The sequence below is a fragment of the Papilio polytes genome, unplaced genomic scaffold (genome assembly GCF_000836215.1).
Source record: "Papilio polytes unplaced genomic scaffold, Ppol_1.0 DF824303.1, whole genome shotgun sequence".
NCBI lineage: Eukaryota > Metazoa > Arthropoda > Insecta > Lepidoptera > Papilionidae > Papilio > Papilio polytes.
In genome coordinates, this window is record NW_013524901.1 from 1,356,045 (window position 1) to 1,379,517 (window position 23,473).

Below are 23,473 nucleotides of genomic sequence, written 5' to 3' on the forward strand. Positions count from 1 at the left end.
AAGTTTCTTGTTACCACGTTTTTCTAAAATACATACGTTTTCCTCGATAACTGCGTTTTATTCTAAATAATTGAAAAGAGAAAATATTATAATTACATTTATTAAAGACCACTTATTTGAATATAGTCGGTACATCTGAACTAAATAAAATTACTTCCCTCGGTATTATCAGATTAGACCAATCTACGCTAGTAACAGTGGCCTCGACCCTAGCACGGTAGAACTAGATAATCGTTAAGCCTATTATACAGAGGGTTCAACAAACGTATAATCAATATTGGTTGTAGATAGGTTGCTTGGATAATTTTTTATTTAAAACATATTTGCATCTCCCTTCTGCCATTTAATAAAACAGAGATAGGTATACTATAATAATTGTGAAAATATAGATAAATATCGACTCTTTATTGATATCGGCACTTGAACTTATAGATAATATATACTAATATTATAAAGGAGAAAGATTCGTATTTTTGTATGTTTCGAAATAACTCAAAAACTATTGGGCCGATTTCAAAAATTTTTACACCATTAAAAAGCTAAATTATCAGTGAGTAACATAGGCTATGTTTTTAATTTTTTTTTAATTCACGCGGACAAAGTCGTGAGCAACATTTAGTAATTGATATCGATAATAAGAAAGATAAAGTTCTGTGATAAGTTCGATGATTCAATAGTGATAACGATAGAGTTGTAATTCATTTCTGCTGATTCATTGTTATTAGTCGATTCCTCAATTCTATTTTCCTATAAATTTTTAGACTCGACTATCAAAAGCATTATAGTTAAGTTGCTTATAGAAAATACAAAAATATACGGAGTGCGTGAGTCAATTCGTCAATGACGAAGTGTAATCTTGGTAATTTTCTTAAGAAATATGGTTGTAATCATATCATACTTCATACTATTATCTTACTAATATTATAAATGCGAAAGTTTAGATGGATGGATAATTGTTAGAGTCTGTAGCCTAAACGGCTGAACGGATCTCGATGAAATTTAGCATAGACGTAGAGGATAGTCTGGAAAAACACATAGGCTACCGGTTTTTTTTTAAATTCCAGACGAAGTCGCGTTCGAAAGCTATTGTCCAATATAAATTTGTTGACAGCAATATAAAAAAAAATCTTGTACAGTGTTATGTATGTTACGATTAGTTCATTTATTAGAGGTCAATTAAAAATGAAAGCTAACAGACCTATCAAAGATATTATTATGCAACCATAAACATTTACACTGTTATTTTAAACAACAACATTATTTAGCGAAAAACTCAAAACTGTTATCGTAACAACTAACAATCATTCAAGGTTTAGTCAACAAAATTCACAAACTGCCAATTAAAGAGAAATCAATTGCTAAAGATTTTTTCACTCATAATAAAAACAGTTTGTTCAAAATCAAACAAATTTATAGAAGGAAACCTTATTCAATGTTGTGTTATTACATTAGAGGTTTTATTTCAGCTGACAATGCTAGTTTCTGATTAACAGTAGTCAGCAAAACACTATAAATACTAGATTCCAATATTTCTTATAAAAATATCACAAAAAAAGTACTTACAGTTCTATTTATCACCACTCCAAAGTAGTCAATGAGGTTCTCTCCGTAGAAGAAGTAATTGGATGTAAGCAAGAAGTACCAGGAGAGGGAGCGGAACCACGGCAGGCCATGGACTCGGTACACCGCATAGCCAATGTTGATGATCTCCTCAAAGCATTTCACTTGCACACAGAGAACCTAAAGTAATAATAATATTACTACTGACAGCTTTATTATTATTTTGAAGCCTAAACAGCTGAACGGATCTCAATGAAGTTTGGCATAGATTTAGAGGATAGTCTGGAAGAACACATTGGCTACATACTTTTGTTTTTTTTAATAACTTGTAGACAGAGTCGAGAACAAAAGCTGTTCTACTATGATGCCCACTACAAATGCTCAGTTTTTACTGTTTAAACTGATCTGTTTAGGTATAGGTAAATCAGTAACTGTAACTGACAGTTACAGTTTTACAGAAGAGTCAAACTGTCACAAATGTGCACCTGTAGCTGGCTTAATGTCAAATGACTTACCAGGAGTTAATATTAAAATTGTTCATATCTACTGACTCTTTTAAATAACATAAATAGCTGAATCTAAAATTAAATGAATGTACAAAAACAACTAATCCAATAAATAATAAAACATGTACTTTGTAGATAATATATGCAATATTAAGACATGACTTGCATTCATTAGTACAATTATTGATATGAACAGTTGCATAGTACAAATTGAGGTATGAAAGCAATCAGTTTTTGACTGCCCAGTGTTGGATAAAGATCTTCACAAGTAGTATTTAGAAACCCTTATAAAGAATTAAACTGGAACTACAATTATTGTAAGTTCATGATGATATTTACAGTTATCATGAGGGCGAGTGGTCCTCCATAGATGAGTAAACAAAACGCTCCAATCATCAACCAGGTGAAGATGCCTCGGATCACCCAGTTCCTCCATCTAAACAAGTTACAGATTTTAGTAATACCTAATAATGGCTTATTTAATTGTATGTTGCAAATTTACATGACCCTGTTAATAAAAAATTATAGATATAGAAATCAATTAAAAAAAATATTTTATGTACAAAGATTTTAATGTATTTTAATTGTATATAATAACGTAAATTTAATTTTAATTTGTATATATTTCACAGGCATTTTTATAACTCATTCATACTTAAGGATGTTACTGAAATGATACAATAAAATTTCCTTGTTTAAAGCAGTTTTGGGGGAAAATACTATAGAAAACTAACCGTGAAGATAATCCAGATAGAGCTGAATCCAAGATCTCAGGCGTTTTGTCAGTACCCTGAGGTAGAGTTTTAGCTAGTTCATCCACATACTTCTCCTCTAAAACCTTTTCTTCTTCTGAATCCACCTAGAGTTAATGTTTCATATTTTTAATAATTGTAAAACTAAAAAGGATTATTTTATAATAAACAGGTTTTTAAATAACAAGAAATAGTTACATCTACATGATCCGATTCACCGGCGGTTTCCACTTTGTCATTCCCATCGCCTTCACCGCGCCTATGCCTTAATTCACTCATGGTTTTTGCAAATAAGATATCACAAAACTGCAATACACGAACAAATTTTACGACACTTTATTATTTTAATCCATTTATGAACAAGACAACCGTCTTATGTTTTCCTTTTACAGCTAATTGTCAAACGAAAAATCAATAGTTCGCTTTTTTTACTGTGTTACTATACTTAAAAATTAATCTCGATAATTTATTGATTTTTATTTAAATAAATTAAAAACGTATTTCTAGAACTCACCTGCATAATTAACTATAAAACTCATTTGTAAAAAAAATAATAAAACACTCTTTATCTGTTGAGATGTATAAGATCTGATGTAAGAGATCAGAAATTTGAAGAAGAAGAACAATTGAAATTAGTTTCCTTAACTTTGGTAAAAATTCTGTAATTTTATCACGGCTTATTCAATTGTTATTTAAATCAAACAATAATCTAGCAACGCAACATTTTTTTTACGTCTTTACGTTTTATCCTGTTAAATATTAATGCTCTGTGGTCAGTTTAAAAGTAAATTTTAAAATGTAAATAAACATGGCGTGTGAATCTGATGAATTCGAAGCAAATATTCACAATGTAAGTAATTTATGAAGATAAAGTAGTATAGAATTATTAAAATTCTCATTAAATAATTTATATTACAGTTAAGGACTGCTGTACGGAAATCTTTCGCACGTATCTATGCCAGTTTAAAAGCCAGAGAACTGAAGACACTGCGGCAACTTGATGCTATCCGCAAACAATGCCAAGATGACAAAGACTTGAAAAGGAATTGTGCTAAGAATATTGAGATTAAATATGATAATGAGTCCGTGCTTTTAGAAAACATAAGTAACTACGGTATTATTGATTTTGAGAAGCTTAATTTTGATAGTTCTACATTTACACTAGAAGATTACGTTAGTCCTAATGATGATCACATGTACTCTTACAAAACTATCGAAGACGTAACAAAGGAAGAGGATAATATTGACTTGGAAGCGATAGAAGAGGCTGCTTTGAAAGAAGTGATTTCTACGGATGATTGTGTATGTTTTGTAACTGTTCAAACAGAAGATGTCTCAAAAAAATTTAGAAATTTGGATACTGATGTTATGCCAATAAATTTAATCATTAAAGAAAATAATCACGTATGTGAAAATAACGAGAGTGATAGTTCTGAAAAAGTTGAAGATGAAAAATGTGAATTGGATTCAGAAATTAAGAAAATAAACCCTACAGATGATTGGTTAAATTCAATTAAAAGCCAAACGGAGACTGAACCATCACAAGTCACTGATGTTATGGAACACAGCACAATAACATGTACATAATGCAAGCTAATTAGGTAATTTTACATAATTTTAGTAACATAAGATAGATGAAATAAATTTTATATTTTTCAAGTATGTTTAGTTCTTTGAATGTCTACTCCAGATACTTGAATACTTATTTCATAAAATATCATTTTTGTGTCCTTGTAATTTTCGAAACCTTAAAAAATTTTAATAACCTGGGATTTTATGCTTAATCTTTGTCCTTCATAATCACACATTTTATCTACAAATGTGAAAGATACCTAAGAGATTATATTAACAACTATCAAATATATGAGATAGGATGAATTAACATCAACCTTTTTTAGACCTTAGAAAGTGGAGCTTATCATTTTAACACACTCTTTAATTTTTTTTATTGACTTTTGTAATTAATATTTTAGTCTACCAAAGCAATTTTAGGATCTGATGTATTCAGGGATTTAAAGGTTGTTTAAAATAAAACCAGAATAAAGCATCAACTTCTATTGTTAATACATTTTTACAAATGGCGTTACTGAACACTTAATACTAATATGCATTGACTTCCGATTATAATTCCTAATGAATAAATATTACCCTTCATAATGTCCGCACTTAAAGTGCAGAAAATTACAATAATTGATACCAATCTTCCAATACCGATACCATAGCTGGATTCTTGCATCACATCTGTTAAATTACAGTTTTATGGCACTTATACATGACAATTTACATACCATCCTTAAGTTACTGTCAATGGATGGACTCTGTTTATATTGGAAAAGGTATACTACTTTGTACTCAACTTTTTCACTGGAAATCTTAATGGCACAAAAAAGGGTGCTGGTGCTAAGGGAAGTTGTTTTAAAGTGAATCCCATTCCAAATGTCTAAATGTAAACATTAGGATCAGATATATGGAAGATATTAAAGTTTTTCATGTATTTGTGAAAAATTAAGTTTTTATTTTTTTAAATATCTGAGTTTTTGTGCGTAAAAAGTGTGATGTATCTAATGTTTACAATAAAGACTGTTGGTATGGGAAAGGGAATTAATGTGATATAAAGGTAAAATAAGCACTTATAATGGAAGGGTAGAATGCAGTACAACTACAAATACTGTATATAAATAGGCACTAATTAGCTCTGAAAGGTTACATTTTTAGGCCATCATTGAATTAATTGAAATACAATTATTGTCGCTTACAATCAGAGTGAGCTACAAACTATCAATGATACAGATTAAAATACATGAATACTGAGTTATATAATTTCTAAAATGATATTTTCGATGATAAGTTAGTAAGACTAAATAATTCCATTAGGAGGATACAATAGTTATCAAAGGATAATTCCGCAAGTTGAGAGTACAAAATCTCAAATGAATACAATTTTCATCTAAATAATAAAGTGTATCAAATGAAGTTACGAGCAACTTAAGCTAGCTTACTTTATGTTATTACTAATATTGTACATTTTAAACAAAATTAACATAAAACTCAGATACTATACAAGGCCGAAGTCCGTGCATACCGCTGCAACATCACGATTGTTCTGCTTTTCAGAATTATTAGCGGCCATATTTAACTCGACTAGCGTATCGACGCTGTTTATACTGACACCTTTTAATATCTTCTGCGCTGCTAAACTGGTAAAATTGAAACTCAAATCGCTTAAACTAGGGAAATTGTATATATCCTGGTTCTCTTTCTTCACATCCTGACTCAGGCTGTACCTTTTCTGTTTGTTTTCTAAACTATTTATTTTCTCCGTCGATGTGTTAATGTCTTTCAATGGCTCTTGGTTCTTCAATGCCAGATTAGGCTCTGATCCTAATACTGTCGGCTTTTGTTCGATTCCTTTCGTTAGCAAATTAGCGATCGACTCGGTGCTCATTCTGTTGTTCACGTTCGGCAGGCCGTTCAACATTTGCAAAGCTGCGGCCTTTTTTAACAAGTCGACGCTTTTTAGTTCGCTGTTCGAATTTATATTCGTTTGTAGGCCACTGTTAGCCGATGACAAAGAGTTCTTCTGATATCTAAGGCTGCCTAAAGATCCTATAATATTGTCATAGCTTTTTGTGGGGGTCGATGGATTACTGTTCGTTGTTCCATCAATGTTGTGAATATTGTTGTGTATTGCTGGTGACGCGGGATTAGACGCGGCTTCATTAGTGTTGTTTAGTTGGTTTTTGTATACGAAACTATTATTGTTCGTCGCGCCTATTTGTAAAGACAGCTTTCGATTATTGTTCATACCAGTGTCGTTAATGGAATTCTTAATGAATTTGTTCTCTTGTACTTTCACCGGCTCGGCTTCTTGAAACATTTGCTTGTTTTTTTCAACGCATACGTCAAAGGACGTCTCTGTTGGGTTTTTTGGCTGTTGATTCGAACCGTTCTGAGAAACTGATACTACTCGCGTATCGTCGTTAAAAATGTAAATGTTGCTGCCGTTACTAGTCTCTGTGACCTTTCCATTTTCGAATGTAATTACTGACCGCACTGGGGAATTCTGTACGTAAACTTTGGTGTTGGTTCCACCGTTCTGTGAGATAGTATTGGTCGTCACTTTTAAAGTGATAGAATTATTGGAATTGGAGCTAGCCAACACCGATGTGGCGGGGTTTTCAAGCTTGGATCCGAGCGTTTTATTATGCAATGGCGTAGCTTTCTTGGGTGTATTTGGGCAGTTTTTTGGTGAGGTATTTCCGTTTTTTACAGTCTCGCCTCCGACTATGGGCGGTTTGGTCCTATACTTGTGTAGGCTTTTTGGAGAACTTTGCAAGCTTTGGACTTTTACGAGAGATTGTGCTCTACTTAACCCGGTCGTTCCGTTACTATGACTAGGTGATGGCTTCAATGTTCTATCTGAAATGTGCGATTCTAAGCTCGAATGGCCGCTGCTGCTCGTGTGGTAGTTTCTTTTTGGAGAACTATCAGTGATTTTGTCTTTACGCGGGGTCCGATGTGTGTTGCTCTCTAAACTCGACGGCCCGCTAGTAGACGTAACATTATCAGAATAATCCACTCGCCTAAGACTTCCGCTAGGGCTGTCCCGCAACTTGTCACTTCTCTGTGGTGATCCGAAGTGATCTAAGATTGTTTTATTGGTAGAGCTTCTGCTTAACGTCGATCTTGGTAGACTGCCCGAGCTGGGGCTGGAGTGTCGGACCGGAGAATGGTCGTAGTGCACAGAGCCGGCCAAACCCGATTCCGTTGAAAGATGCCTCTTGTGCCTTCGTGGCAGTGTGGATGAACGGTTACTTATTTCTGATCCATCGTAGTAAGATGACACATACGACGTTTGACTCTGCAGGGACTCCTGAAATAAAAATAACAAATAACATTAAAATTGCGTTCTCAGCAAATTGACGGGTAATGGTTGATCAGACTTATACAGTATATCTGTTCCATTGTAACCTTCAGTGCCCTAATTGCCTTGGCTGATTTTAAGTAATCATACAACGGACTGTCAGTTGTGCAGAGTGATTTTCTCTTCGGATTACCATTCTTTGTCTCAGGTGTAGTTAACGATTGTGAAATCCTACGCACCTTTGAGTTGGTCTGCGTGGCGACGCAGTGCAGGTGCACGGCCTTGGAGTTGAACCAGTCGGCGGGCGGGAACTGCGCAGAGAAGGTGCTCATCGCGCGCGCCGCCTTGCTGCGGCCGCTTCGTCTAAATAAGCGGGACAGCAACGACGCTTTCTCTGAAACACAAAATCATATGACAGAAATAATGTAAATCTTCAAAATTACATTTTAAACAGAAATAGGATAATGACAAACTGGTATTTACAGTAAAGTAACTTTACATTTATAACAATATTATATTTTAGTTACTGTTCAGAGAAGACCATCTAACTTACTTGGCGACGCAGATTCAACGCTGGGCGGGTAGTCGGTGGAGGAGGAGCTGTCGGTAGTGTTGACATTCTTGTGATGCAGACTGCGCGTGGAGGCGCAGCGCTGCAGGTACTTGCTGGACGAGCCGAATATCCGCAGCGAGTGCCGCCGGTCCAGCGACCGGGGCGCGGGGAAGGACGCGCTCCGCCGCTTGTTTGGACGACCGTACAATACTTTATCGTTTGGGTTGCCTACAACAAAAAAATGTTGTTATTATATGGTTCGTATATTACAATTAAATACCTAATAATGAAAAAACATCAATAAGAACTTTCTAAACATCATTCATAGAATTCATCAAATACAATCATAGCGGTGCACATGACGGTCATAGACACGTCATAGCTTCAAATGATATAACTTATCATGTACAGTTAGATAAAAGTCGTTAAAAAGGTAAATAAACAGCTACGATCTGTATTAAAGTATCAAGAAATTAATTGACGGTGAAGTATTAATGAAAACGTTGCTATAATTAATACCGAGAAAGTACTCTTGATTTGTGTTAACCATCACACCTATAATTATTAAAATTTAATTGTCGTTGCATTTTATAGCACTAATAACTTCAAGTGTTAATTGCCGTCCCATTACAGATTACACAGATTACAGTTTCGTGAAGGTGTAAACACGATTATGTCGTGTCTGATCGTATTTAATCTATGACCAAACTTAAATATTTATTATTTTTCTTGAGTAATATCAAACCAACGCCGTTTTCATAGCATTAACACTCGGAAGACTTGTAATAAAATGTCTATTTTACTATTTGCTGCACATTACAAATATATCTATGAGTTCTCTAACGATCCGCCTAGGTCACTAGCCAATAGCGTCAAAGATGGTATAGGTAAACAGAGAGTAAAAACTGATCGACCTGTAAGAGGAAATACAAAAAGCGATCGCAGATAAAGTGAGCACCACACCTAGCGGCATTCCTCTCCATCTGCAGAACTTGATGGATAACATTCGAATCAAAAGAAATGGATACATGACATTTGTAGACGCATCCGTCTCTGTAAGGACGCGACCACAAGTTCATATTTTTTATTAATATTAATGATAATCACGATATCGATACGATTAGAAATTTATTGAGCATTTAAACTATGTTCATCGAATAGCATGCGTCTTATTGATTACATACAATATAATTGATAAAGTTACGCCATTGGCTAATTTAAGGTACTATAAATAATTCTTATATTTGTATAATTAATAAAATTCGCAAACAGGCATACATCTAGTCATATTTATGTATAATTACGACATACATAGTTCATCAATTTGTTTGTTTTCTTACATGAAAAAATAAAATACTCTTTCATTCTAGTAAAGCACTTTTTTAACGGTAACTATTGATATACTATTTTATTTATTGGCGGAATTGTAATCTTTAATTCATTAATTTAATGTGTTAATTAAATGCAAAACTCCAATGTGAACGCACGTTATAAAGCAAAGCACATGCAACTAGTGACGCACAAAGAGCACAGCTCGGAGATGCGACATAAATCAGCTGTGAACTTGCCAGTCGATCCGATTTACTGAACTCGAATGTTTTTACGGCGTCGTCCTTTTTGCAAGCGCGATCTGCGAGCCGCGAGCCAAGCATCGTATTTATTTATTTTGGACTGCCTCAGTTGAGTCAGACAATTGAAATAGCCTGTTTAAACAGGGCCTAAAGTTTGACATTCATAATATTTAATGTTGCACTTAATAACGTACGCAGTGTTACCATAACATAAACATTGTCTGGAGCTAACGGTGAGATTTACAATGTGTAAAGATTCTTAATTGGAGTTTAATCATTGTTGTGAAATTGATAGACAGTTTTTGTCAATCTGAACTTTTTAGTACTAATTATTTCCTGTGGAGTTTTTGTTAAATGCTGGAGAGCTATTTCCTAAAAAATCTTACAAAGTTGCTTGAATTAAAATAAACAGAAATAGAACATAATCTGTGCAACGTAGCTATGAGATGACAAATGATCATTTCAACTCATATTTAAGACGGCGCCTGGAGTCTCCTCGAAATAGCGCATGAAAAACAAACAAATAGTGGTGACGATGTATGCAAATCAAGCGGCTCTATCCAGTTACTGAGCGGCGTCATTCCCCTGGCATCCGTATCCATTAAAATACCTACCAACGTATCCTGAGCCGTTAGTCCACTTTACACAAATAGAGTGGAACTGGAATGTCGCACGCACGACTTTAGCGCACCTTCTGTCAGATACCTCGCAGATAAATCTGGCTGGATGATTAGTGTTACGTGTTGACTAGAATGTCAGAGGTAAACGGATGTGAATTGTGGTTTATGTAGATTATTTCAGTGATTTATCTAATCCTCAAGAACCATGTTTGCTGTTTAAAATAGGAATTTGTTAAAAGTTCCAATTTATTCTGTCTTTGGTTAATAACACAGATAATACATTACTATACTAGTGATAGTATAGATAGGAATAATGATTCTGAAGGCAGCTCAAGGGCACTTTTTTTTGATAATAGTAATGAGACATTCAAAAAGCCTACATGTTTTCGTAACATTTGACATTACATTTGAAACAAAGACACGTTCATACTTATATGGGTTGCCGGAACTGGGCAAGGCGGACTCATTGTCATTAAATATACCTGTACAAAGTGGGCGAAATAATGAAGTACTAAAAAGGAACTTAGAACGCATTTACTTGTTACCTGTAATACTCTTATATTTTTGTACAGTCATATTTTTTTTCAAAGTTAAAAGGTAAAAAGCTTTTATTTAAACCCTGATAAGTTTCCAAAAATATGTTTTATGTTGTCATTAAAACAAAAATGCGATAGTTCCGCCCGCCAATACTTACAAATGGTGATCGTTGTGCCAACATTTATATTCTAAGTGCACTCGTTATCTTGATTGCAATAAAGCAGAGAGTACATTACACAAGCTTAAGCGTTTTTGTTAGATCGCTATGGTTGGACACACTTATATTTTTATAATAATAAGGCAGGAATATTGGAATATCTGTGTAAAGATAGACTAGTCCTTGCGATAGTCCTGGACTAAAGAGAGATAGAGATAGAGTTTGCATCAATCGCTTAATGAACTTTAATATATCCACGTTGCAGTTTCTCATGCAAAGAAAGCCAGTCACGGGAGAGCTTCAAACTGCCATCGTTTAAACATCTAAGGTATCATATTTACCTGTCAGGTGTGTACGCATTCATATTTCAGGACTCCTAGACTAATTGCGCTTAGTAAAACATTTGATAATGAGCCTTGTTGCGATCACCACATGGTACATTTTTAATTTTAAAGATGCACGACTAACTTGGACTTTCTTAATATCAATTTACGATCTATGATATCTATTAGTGGTAGCCGTATGTGTAAGTAAATGATAACTTAAGTTCATGTACTTAGCTATGACTATCGATATCTTATGATTAAAATATGATATCAAAGTATAGAATGTTTTAAAAAAAAATCTACATCTATACTATTATAATAAAGCGTGTAAACACACACTTCTTTGTTGCCTAAGATGTCAGCAACTACAGCATATTTTTGAATAATTCTTTTTTCAATAAATAACCCTACACTTACGTCACGCTTTAGGCTATATATTTTCACTCCATTAAACTTAGGGCGTAAATATTTTCGATCATAACCCTAATGTGGGAAAGAGACCATAATTGCCAAGGTTTGTCATGTCATGTCAGTTTGACATTTGCTATTGATAATTTGACAAATGTAAACAATAAAATTAAATTTTCATTATTCCATGCGGATGCCGCACGGGAACAGATAGTTCATAATATAATCAGTAATTTTTAAATTTTGATATTAATTTTTAGTATTAACTTTACATATAACGTAATTAACATGTACCGCGAAGTCCTTAAAAGGTGAACAACCTACTCAAGCGTACATTGTACATTGCATTTCGTCCGAACAAACCAATCGTATTCAAGAACAAGTCAAAATAAACATTGGCAGCGCATAAAATCATCGCTACCGTTGCATACTACAACTTAGATCAAAATAAACAAACGCTAGGGTTGGCAATATTTTCTTAGCAACAAAGTTGAATACAAAATTTATTAAGATTTTTTTTTGTATTCGGCTGTCGATTTAAAAAATTTACCCCCTTATCCTCATCTACAGGGAAAAGGTATGAAAACTAAATGACGTAAATATTTTTAGTAACTAAATGAAGAAGACACTTTTACTATTTTGCGTAAGAAATTATTTAATACGAATGACAGAAAGATATCGGTGGATGGTTATTTTTACTGTCGGGATTTTTATTATTTTAATCAAATTAAATTATATACGAATTTGTCAACCCTAGGCTTACTTTATACTGTGTTGCTCATTACGCTACTATTGGTTCTCATTCAGTTATCACTTTTTAAAACGTTACATGAATTAAAAATTGAAAATCGAATAAATACAATTTATAGGGATGTAAATCACTCTTTCACGTTCTTATACTTCGAAATATTAGATCCATGTATATAAGATCCGTTTTATTTATAGTATATTTTATTTAAATAAAAAAATTTTAACTCCTCGTGAGTGAAAGTATCAGTGAGTACTGAGAACTTATAGTAAGGGACGCTCGGTTCAAGTTACACTGGACGTAGGACGAGGAAGTTATTTTGAATGCACTTTACAGCTGATATTGATTGTTTACAACTTGATCCCCTAAACACGTGAAACATATTATCGCCTCCATTTATAGCAACATTTCTTTGGCGTGAGTAATGCGCTTGAGATCTGTTTGAGACAAACGAAAGTTTTGTGTAAAGACAGTTAAGGTATTGTTTAATATTTTCTTTGTATAAAATGTTCACTATATTGGATCATTGGCACAATTCTATTTTATTCGTAACTTAATACTAATTTAGGTGTAAATAAGATACCTATACTTATAAATGATTGTAATTATCAAACTTTTGTGCGTAAGAAAAAAAAATATGAGATCCTTTAGTCGAAGTATTTTGGTGGTCTGATGCTACAAGTTGTCCACCTGGTCTAATGTTACATTCAATCTCTTTTACGTACGTTTTCGATCCACTTACGCGCGTGCCATACCTACAAATAAAATGCACTTCGCCGCAGTTGCATACCGCCGGCTGACCTACATTCACAACGAGCTCTCCAGCCGCATCCGTTTCATTAAAAATAGCTGCTTTATACGCATTTGCTATCTTCTCCCCCCCCCCAGCTACACTATCCCCTCGGCAACACCTTCCCCCACTCTTCAAAATAAGCGGATGCATTTTAATGGATGTAAATAGAATAATAACAGTGCTGAAGATGTGCTTTTGTTTTATCTACGTTTATGTTATATTTATGGTTACTATTCGCTTTATGTAAAACGAAAAAGGTTTCCTTTTAGACCTTTTTCGTAAAAGCATGAGAAGAGGATGTGGATTTGGAAGAGAACGGGACTGATAGATAAGTCAAATATTTTTCTGCGTTCCTACATGATTGATGAGACACGTACATTAGCAGATCTGCAATAGTATTTTCTAACAGTGGTAGTGCCCGCTTTAACATCTTAGCACGAATGGGCCGGCACGCCCGGTGTAATACCACGACCACACAGAAGATAGGCGTGAAATGGAAGCAATTCCGTGTTTCGTCTGATGAGTGTGGTGCCGGAGGCCTAATTTAAGTCGCTTTCTCTTTACCACCCTTTTCTTATAAGGACAGGTTGAAAAGGGGAAGTGGATTTGACGGTGGAGGAGATGCATAGAAAGGAGAAATATCCTCTTTATGTGCGTCTCCTCCTCCGTCGTATAAGGGTAGGCAACGCATCTGCAATTGCGGATGTCTATGGGCAGCGGTCGCTTCGCCATTTTGGCGGCGCGCCGCTTGCTCGTTTGCCACCTTATGCTATAAAAAAAAAATATGCCTATGGGCAGCAGTCGCTTCGCTATTTTGATGAATTCTTGTGGTTGCTTGCTTGTTTGTCACAGTAAAGTTCCTTGACAGTCTTAAGTGTAGAATTATCAGTCAGACCGTAGTTTTAACACATCCAAGGATGAATATTAGGTTGAATGTAGGAGATGAAACAGTAAGCGAAAGATCTGTAATAACACGTTTCTGATAGAAATGATTTATGAAGTATGTTAGGCATATAATAAGAAAACTATGTCTATTAATAATATGTAGAGCATACTAATAAAAGGTTAAATAACTTATGCACAGGATAAATGAAGTCTCATATTTTGAAGCAAAAGCTTAATTGAAAATTTCATTACCGAATGAAACATCGTTGAAAAACAAATGGTGTTTGATTGAAAAATTTCCATTTAATTAACTGGCGAACACGAACTGACGGATATTTTAATTAACGTAACGAACTTTAGTGTACATTTTAAAAAGACGATATATTATTGATTGGCAATATTAATCTGCATCGGATATTAAAAGTCTATTGATATAATTGTTTTTAGTTGAGTATTCTGAATTAATCTATCTAAAACAAACTTGCACCTACAGTTATTGCAGTGTCTGTATGTATTATAAACTAGCTGTTCTCGTTCGACTTCATCCGCATGAAATTATAAAATCTTTATTTTATTGTTAACATTTGTCAAATTCTTAATTGCAAATGATAAAATTACCGTTACCATAAAAATTTAGCTTCCTTTATGTTGGCAACTTGTAGTTTATGATCCCTTTCTACATGAGGCTTTTTTCCAATTTATTTACTCCCTAAGTTTAATAGCATGAAAATATATAGCCTAAAGCGTGTTATAAGTGTAGGGTTTTTATTAAAGAAAGAAATATTCAAAAACATGCTGTGATACTTGAAATCTTACGCCACTAAGTAGTGTGTGTTTACGTTTTGTTATATTAATACAGGTAAAAAAACCTTTAAAAATGCCTTTCTGCTCGCGAGATGGCTTTTATTTTAGGTAATCTGGCAGCCATTTAAACCGATTTTGGCGGGACTTTCAAGGATGCAAGCAGAAATATTAAAGGCCACTTTTTTTAATTCTGCGACGACGCAGCCGCTGGCAACCGCCTGTTATGTAATATTCATTTTTAATTAGTATTACAGATACCTTGATATATGATTATTCCCTTAAATTAAAAACTCTACATACACTTTCGATTTTTGGTATCGAATACAGCTAAGATTATCGGTAGCGATACATCGCGCAATTTATGTAAATACTATGTATGTAGGTAATGTAAGGGAAACTATACGTATATTGTTATAGGAAAGTTGCTATTTGCATACACGATAAGGCATATGCGTTAATTTATTCATGGTAAATCGACTTTTCTTTGAACACGAAAGACTAAACAATCTTACTTCTTATTAATATTATAAATGCGTAAATGTTTTTCATACTTTTTTCTCCGTCTTCCCTTAGGCACGCAGGATAAAAGTATTCAAATTCATGAATTACATACCAAATATAAGAACTTATTGTATAGGTTATATTGAAAATGTAATATTGAAGTATAAAATTAATAAAGATTTGACAGTTTAAGTTTCAACATTTAGATTAAAATAAAATACGATAGTTAAATAACAATTAGGAATTTAATAACGAATGCTTTTTCGGAAATTTTCGAAATTTTAATTAATAATTTGCAATAGTTATTAACGTTAAGTAATTTTATAACCTAGTGGTAAAAAGCAACTAAATCCTTATTATTTGCCCATAGGTAAATTATAAACATGCTTTATTCGATATTAGCTATTCCTCAGATAATATTCTTTTGTTTTGAATGTAATTAATAATTATAACCTTAACATCTGTTTGTTGTAAGTTGCTCCTTAAAATATTTAAGTCAAGGTTCCTAAATGAATCACGCAAGAAAGCGAAGCAATAATCGTTTCTTTGTACAAAGAAAGATAAATCACTGATTTTATTTCGAACCTTGTTTATGTCTTTGAGATTGTTAATTAGGACAAACGGACAAAGGGTAATGTTATTAAGGTATGTTTGTAGTATGTTTTACGAGTACGCGTCATGCTCTTCGACGCACGACGTCCTAAATGTTTAGGATTCCAAGAAAAAGCTAAATTTAATATTCCTCTCAAGTTGCATTTATAAAAGGTAAATATGATGTCATATGCCAGTTTTTGTACCGTGTAATTTACTCAGAAATAAACCCAAGGAAAATGTTCAAGAACTTTGGGATTTTTTGTAAGCAACTCTTATCATACTTCATACTTCATAATCATACTAATATTTTAAATGCGAAAGTTTAGATTGATGAATGTTTGTTAGAGTTTGTAGCCTAAACCGCAATACGGATTTTGATAAAATTTGGTATAGATGTAGAAGATAGTCTGGAAGAACACATAGGCTACTAACATTTGTTTTTTTAATTCCGCGCAGACGAAGTCGCGAGCGAAAGCTAGTATTAAAAATGTCATGGTTTACTTACATCTTTATTTTGATAACCCGAAAACCTGTTGCGTTTCTACGCTAGTGGGATATATGACAACATTATCAATAAAGTCTTTCATAGAAGTTTTAGAACAATATCCGCTTTCCTTATATGTGTAACAGCTGTATAATATTTAAGAGTTTCTTTATTATTGTTTCTAACACCGGGATCCGGTTGACGGAAATCGAATTAGGGTATCCTGTCCTTTGATCGTTACATTGCTACGAAATGATCACACCATAGTGACATTGATGGAATGTATCGACGTAGCGTTTTAGAAATATATTTATACGTTAGTCGTTTTGAATAAATCGTTTAAAATCATTTTTATTTAACTTTGGATACATGAAGACATTGATGAGTGTTGATTCGTATTGAATTTATTTTTAATAATCGTTTAGACATTCGATGATAAAGTCAATACATAAAAAATGGACGAATTGAGAATCTCTTCCTTTGTGGAAGTCGGTTAAAGATATATAAAAAACAGTTATGAATAGTTTAATGAAAAGTCAATCGTCCTTGAATTACGCTTTCGTAATATTTGTCGGTTAATTTCTCGGCGTATGATTAAGCTCGCCTTCGAGGCTGTTTGGCATAATTCACAAATTACGCGATATTTATAAATTGTTCTGCCCATATTTATTGCAGTTGTAAGGTTTGTATAATTTCATTAATTACACAACTGTAAAATCGTTCATGTTTTAATATCCAATGGGTACTGTATAAATTTAGTAGATAATAATAAGTATTCCTTAATGCCCAATTCCTTGTATCGTATGTACATATTCAACAACACTTGTCATATAAAATAAATTATTTAACACTAGCTGTTGCCCGCGACTTCGTCCGCATGGAAAAAAACATACGAACTATGTACATTACAAAAAGCTGCCTATCCCTCGAGAACCGGACATTTCTCGGGGAAGAACCTTCTTCCATGTGTACTCCAGACTTTGTTTTATATCTGTGCCAAATTTCAATTAGATTAGTTGAACCGTTGCAGAATGATCGAGTAAACGTTAAAAAACTAAATTAATGAATCCCAAGGGAACCGTAACTATTCTCGGGATAAAAAGTAGTCTATGTGTTCTTCCAGACTGTGCCCTAAACCTGTGCCAAATTTCATGGAGATCCGTTCAGCCGTTTAAGCTACAAACGCGAACAAACATCTTTATATGATTATATGATATATGATAATAATTTACGCTAGTTTGAAAAGCGAAATTTTTGTCTTTATTTTAAGTAGTGTTTTAATTTGTAATAACGACTTGTTACGGTTGTTTAATTAATAATTTTACATCTACTCTAAATTAAACCATAGTACAAGAATTTCTCGATCTAAAATTAATTTATTAAACAGATACTTAAACTGCTTTGTTATTCTAAGTCATCGCTTTAAAAGATTACTTTTACATTCAATAACTTTCGATTTTGTCGGCGCTTTAATGTTACACTATTAAATTTAATTTATAGATCCTTATTAAAAAACTTCTATTGATCGCTACTTAATAAGGATCTACAAAGTTGACAGTTTTTAGTTGACAGAAAAACTATTTAACTACGTCGTAGTCTTTGACTCCAAAGATCAAACAAAAAAATGGAACCCACCTGCAAGCATTACCTTTCGGATAAAAAAAGAATTATCAAAATCGATCCACTAGCGGCGGAGTTATACCGTAACACACATAAAAAAAATAAAAGAAAAACATATAGACGAATTGAGTACCTCCTTCTTTTGGGAAGTCGATCAAAAAGTATATAAAGCGATTTATGTAATGGCTTGACCTAATTCAGAACAAACTCAAACTCGTCTGCTTGACGGCTAGGAAACTACCGGGCAATCATTATTAAGCTTTTAATAGAGCTTTCATAGTTATAAATGCGCTATAATTTTTGTTATTAATGTGAAGGCTTTAAGCTTTTGATGTCATTGTATAACGCATCGTATTATCTTGCTACTTTCTGAATTTAAAACTACATATTATATTTCGTTTTTTTTTTTTTATATTGGAGAAGTTATATATCAACTTGATACTTTTGTTTTCATTTAAATATCAGTCATTTGTTTTTTACCCCAAATCGGATGTTTCCCAGTATTTTTTTAGCTTATATAGAACGCTTAAGGGCATAATTTCCATAGTAATCTAGCATATCTTGCCTCGATATTAGACTATTGCTCTCACGTGTATTCAGCTATGGACAATTAAGGTGTAAAATTTTCGCTGTAGGCAACACCAGCAAGGTGTGTGGAGGTAACCTATCATTAGAACGCCCAGGTATAGGTCCCAGCGAAGTCTGTTATTAGCCACGCACCGTATCCACATTTTAATGCTAAATCTTTACGAGCAGTATTTAAGGTAAAACATAAATAATCGTCAGCAATACTCGTATGCGGTTAAGGTTATTTTTTACACACTATTGGTATGACATAATTGTTGTAATTTTAATAGAATAATCGACACTATTAATGATTTAACTTAAAACGATCTATTCGTTAGTTTTTCGGAAAAATGGGGCCAAACTATACGCACCACACGTCGCATTATTTTTAAAAATCGGACAACAAGGAGCTGAAATATACAGTAATAAAAATACAGAATTGAGAACCTTATTCTTTTTAGAAGTCGAATATATAATCAATTCCAGTTCAAGTACTCCAACGAATTATAACTTAAATAAATCTCCAATACTTTGACCATATATCGCATGTATTTTCTGTCCGTGCTTAGAATCCGTATACAAAAACTAAGACATACAACACGGGAGATTACGAGCACGTCGCTAAACATACAATAACTTACCGCGCCCGTGTGAAAGCGGCCGCTCGTTAAACAAAAAAGAAGTACTACAGTAGCGACTTCGAATACGACACTACGCCACAGTGTATATGTATATCAGCGAAACAACTTACAATAGTAAAAACGCGCACACACCTTTGACTAAATTATCGAACATCTATTTAATCTACCGTCTGTGTACTTGATTTTTAGTTGTGCAACTAAACAGTTGAATTAGCTGCGAAACAATCGACAATCGACCATGGCACAACAGTTTCGTGGTAGTGTCGTCAAAGGTGTGCGCCCGCTCTCATTGGTGATATGCCATAGAGTCTATGTCTGGCATAAATATAAACGACTCATATACCTTCTACCTCGTCCTTAAAACTCGAAACCTTAAAACTCTTAAAACTCGATCAATAACTACATTGAATAATGTACAAAGATTATTAATAAAAGTTACAGCTTGATAGCCATTGGGACCACTCAACCGCAAACAAGAGATTAGAGCTTACAAACTATTATCCATAACACGGAAATCAATTCAAAAAATTCTAATAAAAAAATCTATAAATAATAGATGACTGTTATTTTGCTTTTCATTAATTTTGGTATCAATAATAACAAATGCATTATATACAGTTGTTAGTATTGTATGTGAATTGATACAGCTGTGTATATACACTGTGTCATCAGAATAGATTTTCTCGTGCACATGGAAAGTATTCAATGATGTTGACAGGAAAGAAGCCTCACTTTCCACTACATTAATTTGACAATAATGACCAGTCATTACTGAACATCGGTTAACAATAATTTGATAACAAATACGTCCATTCAATTTAATTTATCAAAATAAGTATAACTTGTGTCATAGAGATGATCTTTATTAACGATCTATGTTCGATTTTAAAGATTACTCACTATAACGAGACATATTTAAAAATAAATTGCCATCTCTTTCATACTCATTAAATAAAGTGAGACAGCAGCATTACGGTAATAGTAAATTGTAGTTATATCCTAAAACAATCAAGAGGCGTCATTGATTGATTGAAAAACAACAATACGATGTGGAGATTACTTCTAAGTATAGACTACCATATAGAAACATTATGTTAAGAACTGGTTAGTTATACAAGTCTCGATACGACAATTTTCACGTTAATTATTCTTCAGAATAATTTCTTAGGCGATCTTTACAAGGCCATGTGTTACGACTTAACGTATCTTAATGAGTGTTATTTTCCAAGCCTGATATAAATACCACCCCGTATACTGAAGTATCTATTACAAGTGATTAGAGTCTATAATGGCTTGTCAAATAAATAATCGACACAACGTGCTGTATAAGATTGATCGAAGTGGTTTCCTGTGCCTTTGGAGACCGGCTTTCCATTGATCTCTTTACTTACCTACTGGTTTGTAATGCTAATTTTATTTAGCGTCCTGATAAGCTTTAGTCCCCTGGTATAAAGTTTACATTCGCTTGTGTGATTGTGGGATATTTTGTGTATTGCGTGTGGTCTTTTGAATAACCAGCTACTATCTTAAGGGCGAGTAAATAAAATTGGATAGCCTTCTTTGGGATACAAATATCATATATCATGTTGTACGGTTATTTTACTTTTTTAGTAATAACATAGAAGGATTAAAAAATATGCACTGAAAGAAACCGACGAAGTTATGTTTATATTTGTCGCAGGCAGTTAAATATAATTTTATTTTTAAAATAACTTCAATCAATTTATAGAGGAGTACCCACTTGACAAGATTAATAGAAGGCCTTGCCAAGTAAACTACGACGAATTTATCCGTTGACCGAAAAACCGCAATGCAGCGCATTTTGCGGACACTGCATCATGTTAAACGCTTAGTCCGCAGAAACGAAAAACTATGAAATAGTTTTCTTTATTAAATTAGTATGTCAAATTTTATTTAATTTATACGGAAATATTTGAACAAATTTTAGTGATGACCTTTATATCGATGTTTTGTAGCGGTTTTATCGATATTTATTAATGTCGGTCAATGAATCGAAAACGTCGAAACTAATCGGTCAACTGTGTCTCGGTCGAGGTAAACAATCGATCTTTTATTGTGATATTCGTGTCCGCTGTCCGAATGGTTGTCGATATTTAATACGATCGGACACCGTTATGTTTGCCTAAAACAAATCGGCGGAGTCACGAAGCCGTGAGACTGCACTGACCTCAGAGACCTCTGGTGAGGGAACTCAATGTCATATCTGTAAACGGTTTAATTGTATTTTCGATTCGATAAACACTTATTATTCGATTAAGCTGGAAGTTCCATAAATTGTAAATATAACAGTCCAATTTTCTTTTTTTCCATGATTGCTATAAGTCACGTAGGCTTTATTCTCTTTTTATTATAGTCTATGTGCATGTTATTACGTAGCCAGAGCTAGTTTCCGAGTTTAATCAGGCTTGCAATTTTTTAGTCCGAAAATGTTACATGAATTTTCGCAGTAAAGTCAATACAATGTCATAATATTGCGGCATTGAATCAGGCCACTGCAGACTCGTCCCACATTCCGTTTTATTCACGAGCGTCTGCAGGATTATGGTCTCTATCTACCGGAGACCGGCTGGTGTTTACTGAATAGTTCTCTGGAGCATTGACTTCTGAGCCATTATGCCGCCGCAAGGGAATCCTTTTCGGTGGAAGTTTGCATTTGTTTCCAGATTCAAATTATGAGATTGCGGTGGAATAGACTAAATATTATTCTTGGAAATTCCTTATTCTTTAAATATGTCTAGTCTATCTATCTGTAGAGACTAAACAGTAAGAAGTTACAAAAATTTTACGAGTTCATTTCTTAATTTCCCAATAATTTACCGTACGAAATATACGAGTAGCATGTCGTCTTAATGACGTCATATTATATAATCAATCAATATCATATTGCATCGAAATTCAACTATGGATAAAAAATAGATATTTTTACACAGACAGTTATGTATTCGAACTCACCCCCGCAGATGACGTCAGCGAGGTTGGTCTGCACGCACTGGTGTGTAACCGCGCCGTCGCGCACGGTCGTGATCTCTCCGTACAGTTGGTGCAACGCCTCCTGGTCAGACATCAGCATGGTCCTTGGAGAGGAGCATTCGTCGTCGCCGTGCTGGTTCCTCGACGAAGACCGGGATCGCGACCGCCGCCGTCTGTAAAAATGGACAAGCAAAATCACTACATAAACTACGAAATATCCATGTTACTAGCAAAAGAACAAAACATGAAAGTTCAAATTAGACCCGATCAGGTTAAACTGCAACGCCAAGTGACTCATTGCCTTTCTCAAGAAGAATGATGTAAATTTTGAACTAGACATGCTATAGAAGCCTCACGACAAAACCGAAATTCTGTTATGATGTTTCAAAACAATAAATTGATCTTACATTTTAAAAATATTTGCACTAAACTAAGCTTCTTTGTCTAGACTTTTAATTGGTTGTATCCATTCTGTTAATACTATTAAGCTACAAATGACCCATTAGATGAAATTGTTGCAGACGTGATCGTCTGCAGGCTGTCTAGACGGCCGTGTGGCCAGGGATTAAATTACTTAGAGGGTGTCTGATGGGAACAATCTCCATTAATGCGAAACATCTGCGTACCGAAACGTCCCGACTGTCTTCTGTTTAATATGCACTGTTCCGTACACTCGCACTCTATATCTATACTAATATTATAAAAAGGCGAGGTATATATTTTTGTATGAATTGAAATAACTCAAAAACTACTGGGTCGATTTTAAAAATTCTTACACCATTAAAAAGCTACGTTATCACTGAGTAGCATAGGTTGTATTATTTTTTACTGTTTTATTATTTTTTTTAATTTCACGCAGACGCAGACGCGAGCAACAGCTAGTTAGACACTTGTAATTAAAATGTTTCACAGAAAACTTAATTGAGGTTTATGTCTTAACATGATAGATATATTTCCAACATAGTATTTTCTCTAAATATCATAAAGTCAA

The 23,473-nt window shown here is 33.8% G+C and overlaps 3 protein-coding genes across 3 annotated transcripts in view; 1 reads left to right on the plus strand and 2 right to left on the minus strand.

Moving 5' to 3' along the window:
* The window catches only part of LOC106102335 (phosphatidate cytidylyltransferase, photoreceptor-specific), a 15,019-nt gene extending 11,802 nt beyond the window's left edge, over positions 1-3,217 (minus strand). The window contains exons 1-4 of the mRNA XM_013281774.1: positions 3,017-3,217; positions 2,801-2,925; positions 2,406-2,502; positions 1,564-1,740 (exon numbers count right to left, since the gene is read on the minus strand). Of these exons, the coding sequence (XP_013137228.1) occupies positions 1,564-1,740; positions 2,406-2,502; positions 2,801-2,925; positions 3,017-3,097 (480 nt within the window). The 5' untranslated portion in view covers positions 3,098-3,217. The remainder of the gene's footprint in view (positions 1-1,563; positions 1,741-2,405; positions 2,503-2,800; positions 2,926-3,016) is intronic.
* Positions 3,218-3,577: 360 nt separating this feature from the next.
* On the plus strand, positions 3,578-4,480 carry LOC106100967. Its single transcript, XM_013280032.1, has 2 exons — positions 3,578-3,668; positions 3,737-4,480. Exons 1-2 carry the CDS (start codon positions 3,627-3,629, stop codon positions 4,403-4,405), a joined length of 711 nt encoding a protein of 236 aa, XP_013135486.1. The 5' UTR covers positions 3,578-3,626; the 3' UTR covers positions 4,406-4,480.
* Positions 4,481-4,858: 378 nt separating this feature from the next.
* LOC106101443 overlaps positions 4,859-23,473 on the minus strand; it is a 126,915-nt gene continuing 108,300 nt past the window's right edge. Inside the window, exons 6-9 of the mRNA XM_013280682.1 lie at positions 22,465-22,655; positions 8,236-8,463; positions 7,922-8,076; positions 4,859-7,691 (exon numbers count right to left, since the gene is read on the minus strand). Of these exons, the coding sequence (XP_013136136.1) occupies positions 5,874-7,691; positions 7,922-8,076; positions 8,236-8,463; positions 22,465-22,655 (2,392 nt within the window). The 3' untranslated portion in view covers positions 4,859-5,873. The remainder of the gene's footprint in view (positions 7,692-7,921; positions 8,077-8,235; positions 8,464-22,464; positions 22,656-23,473) is intronic.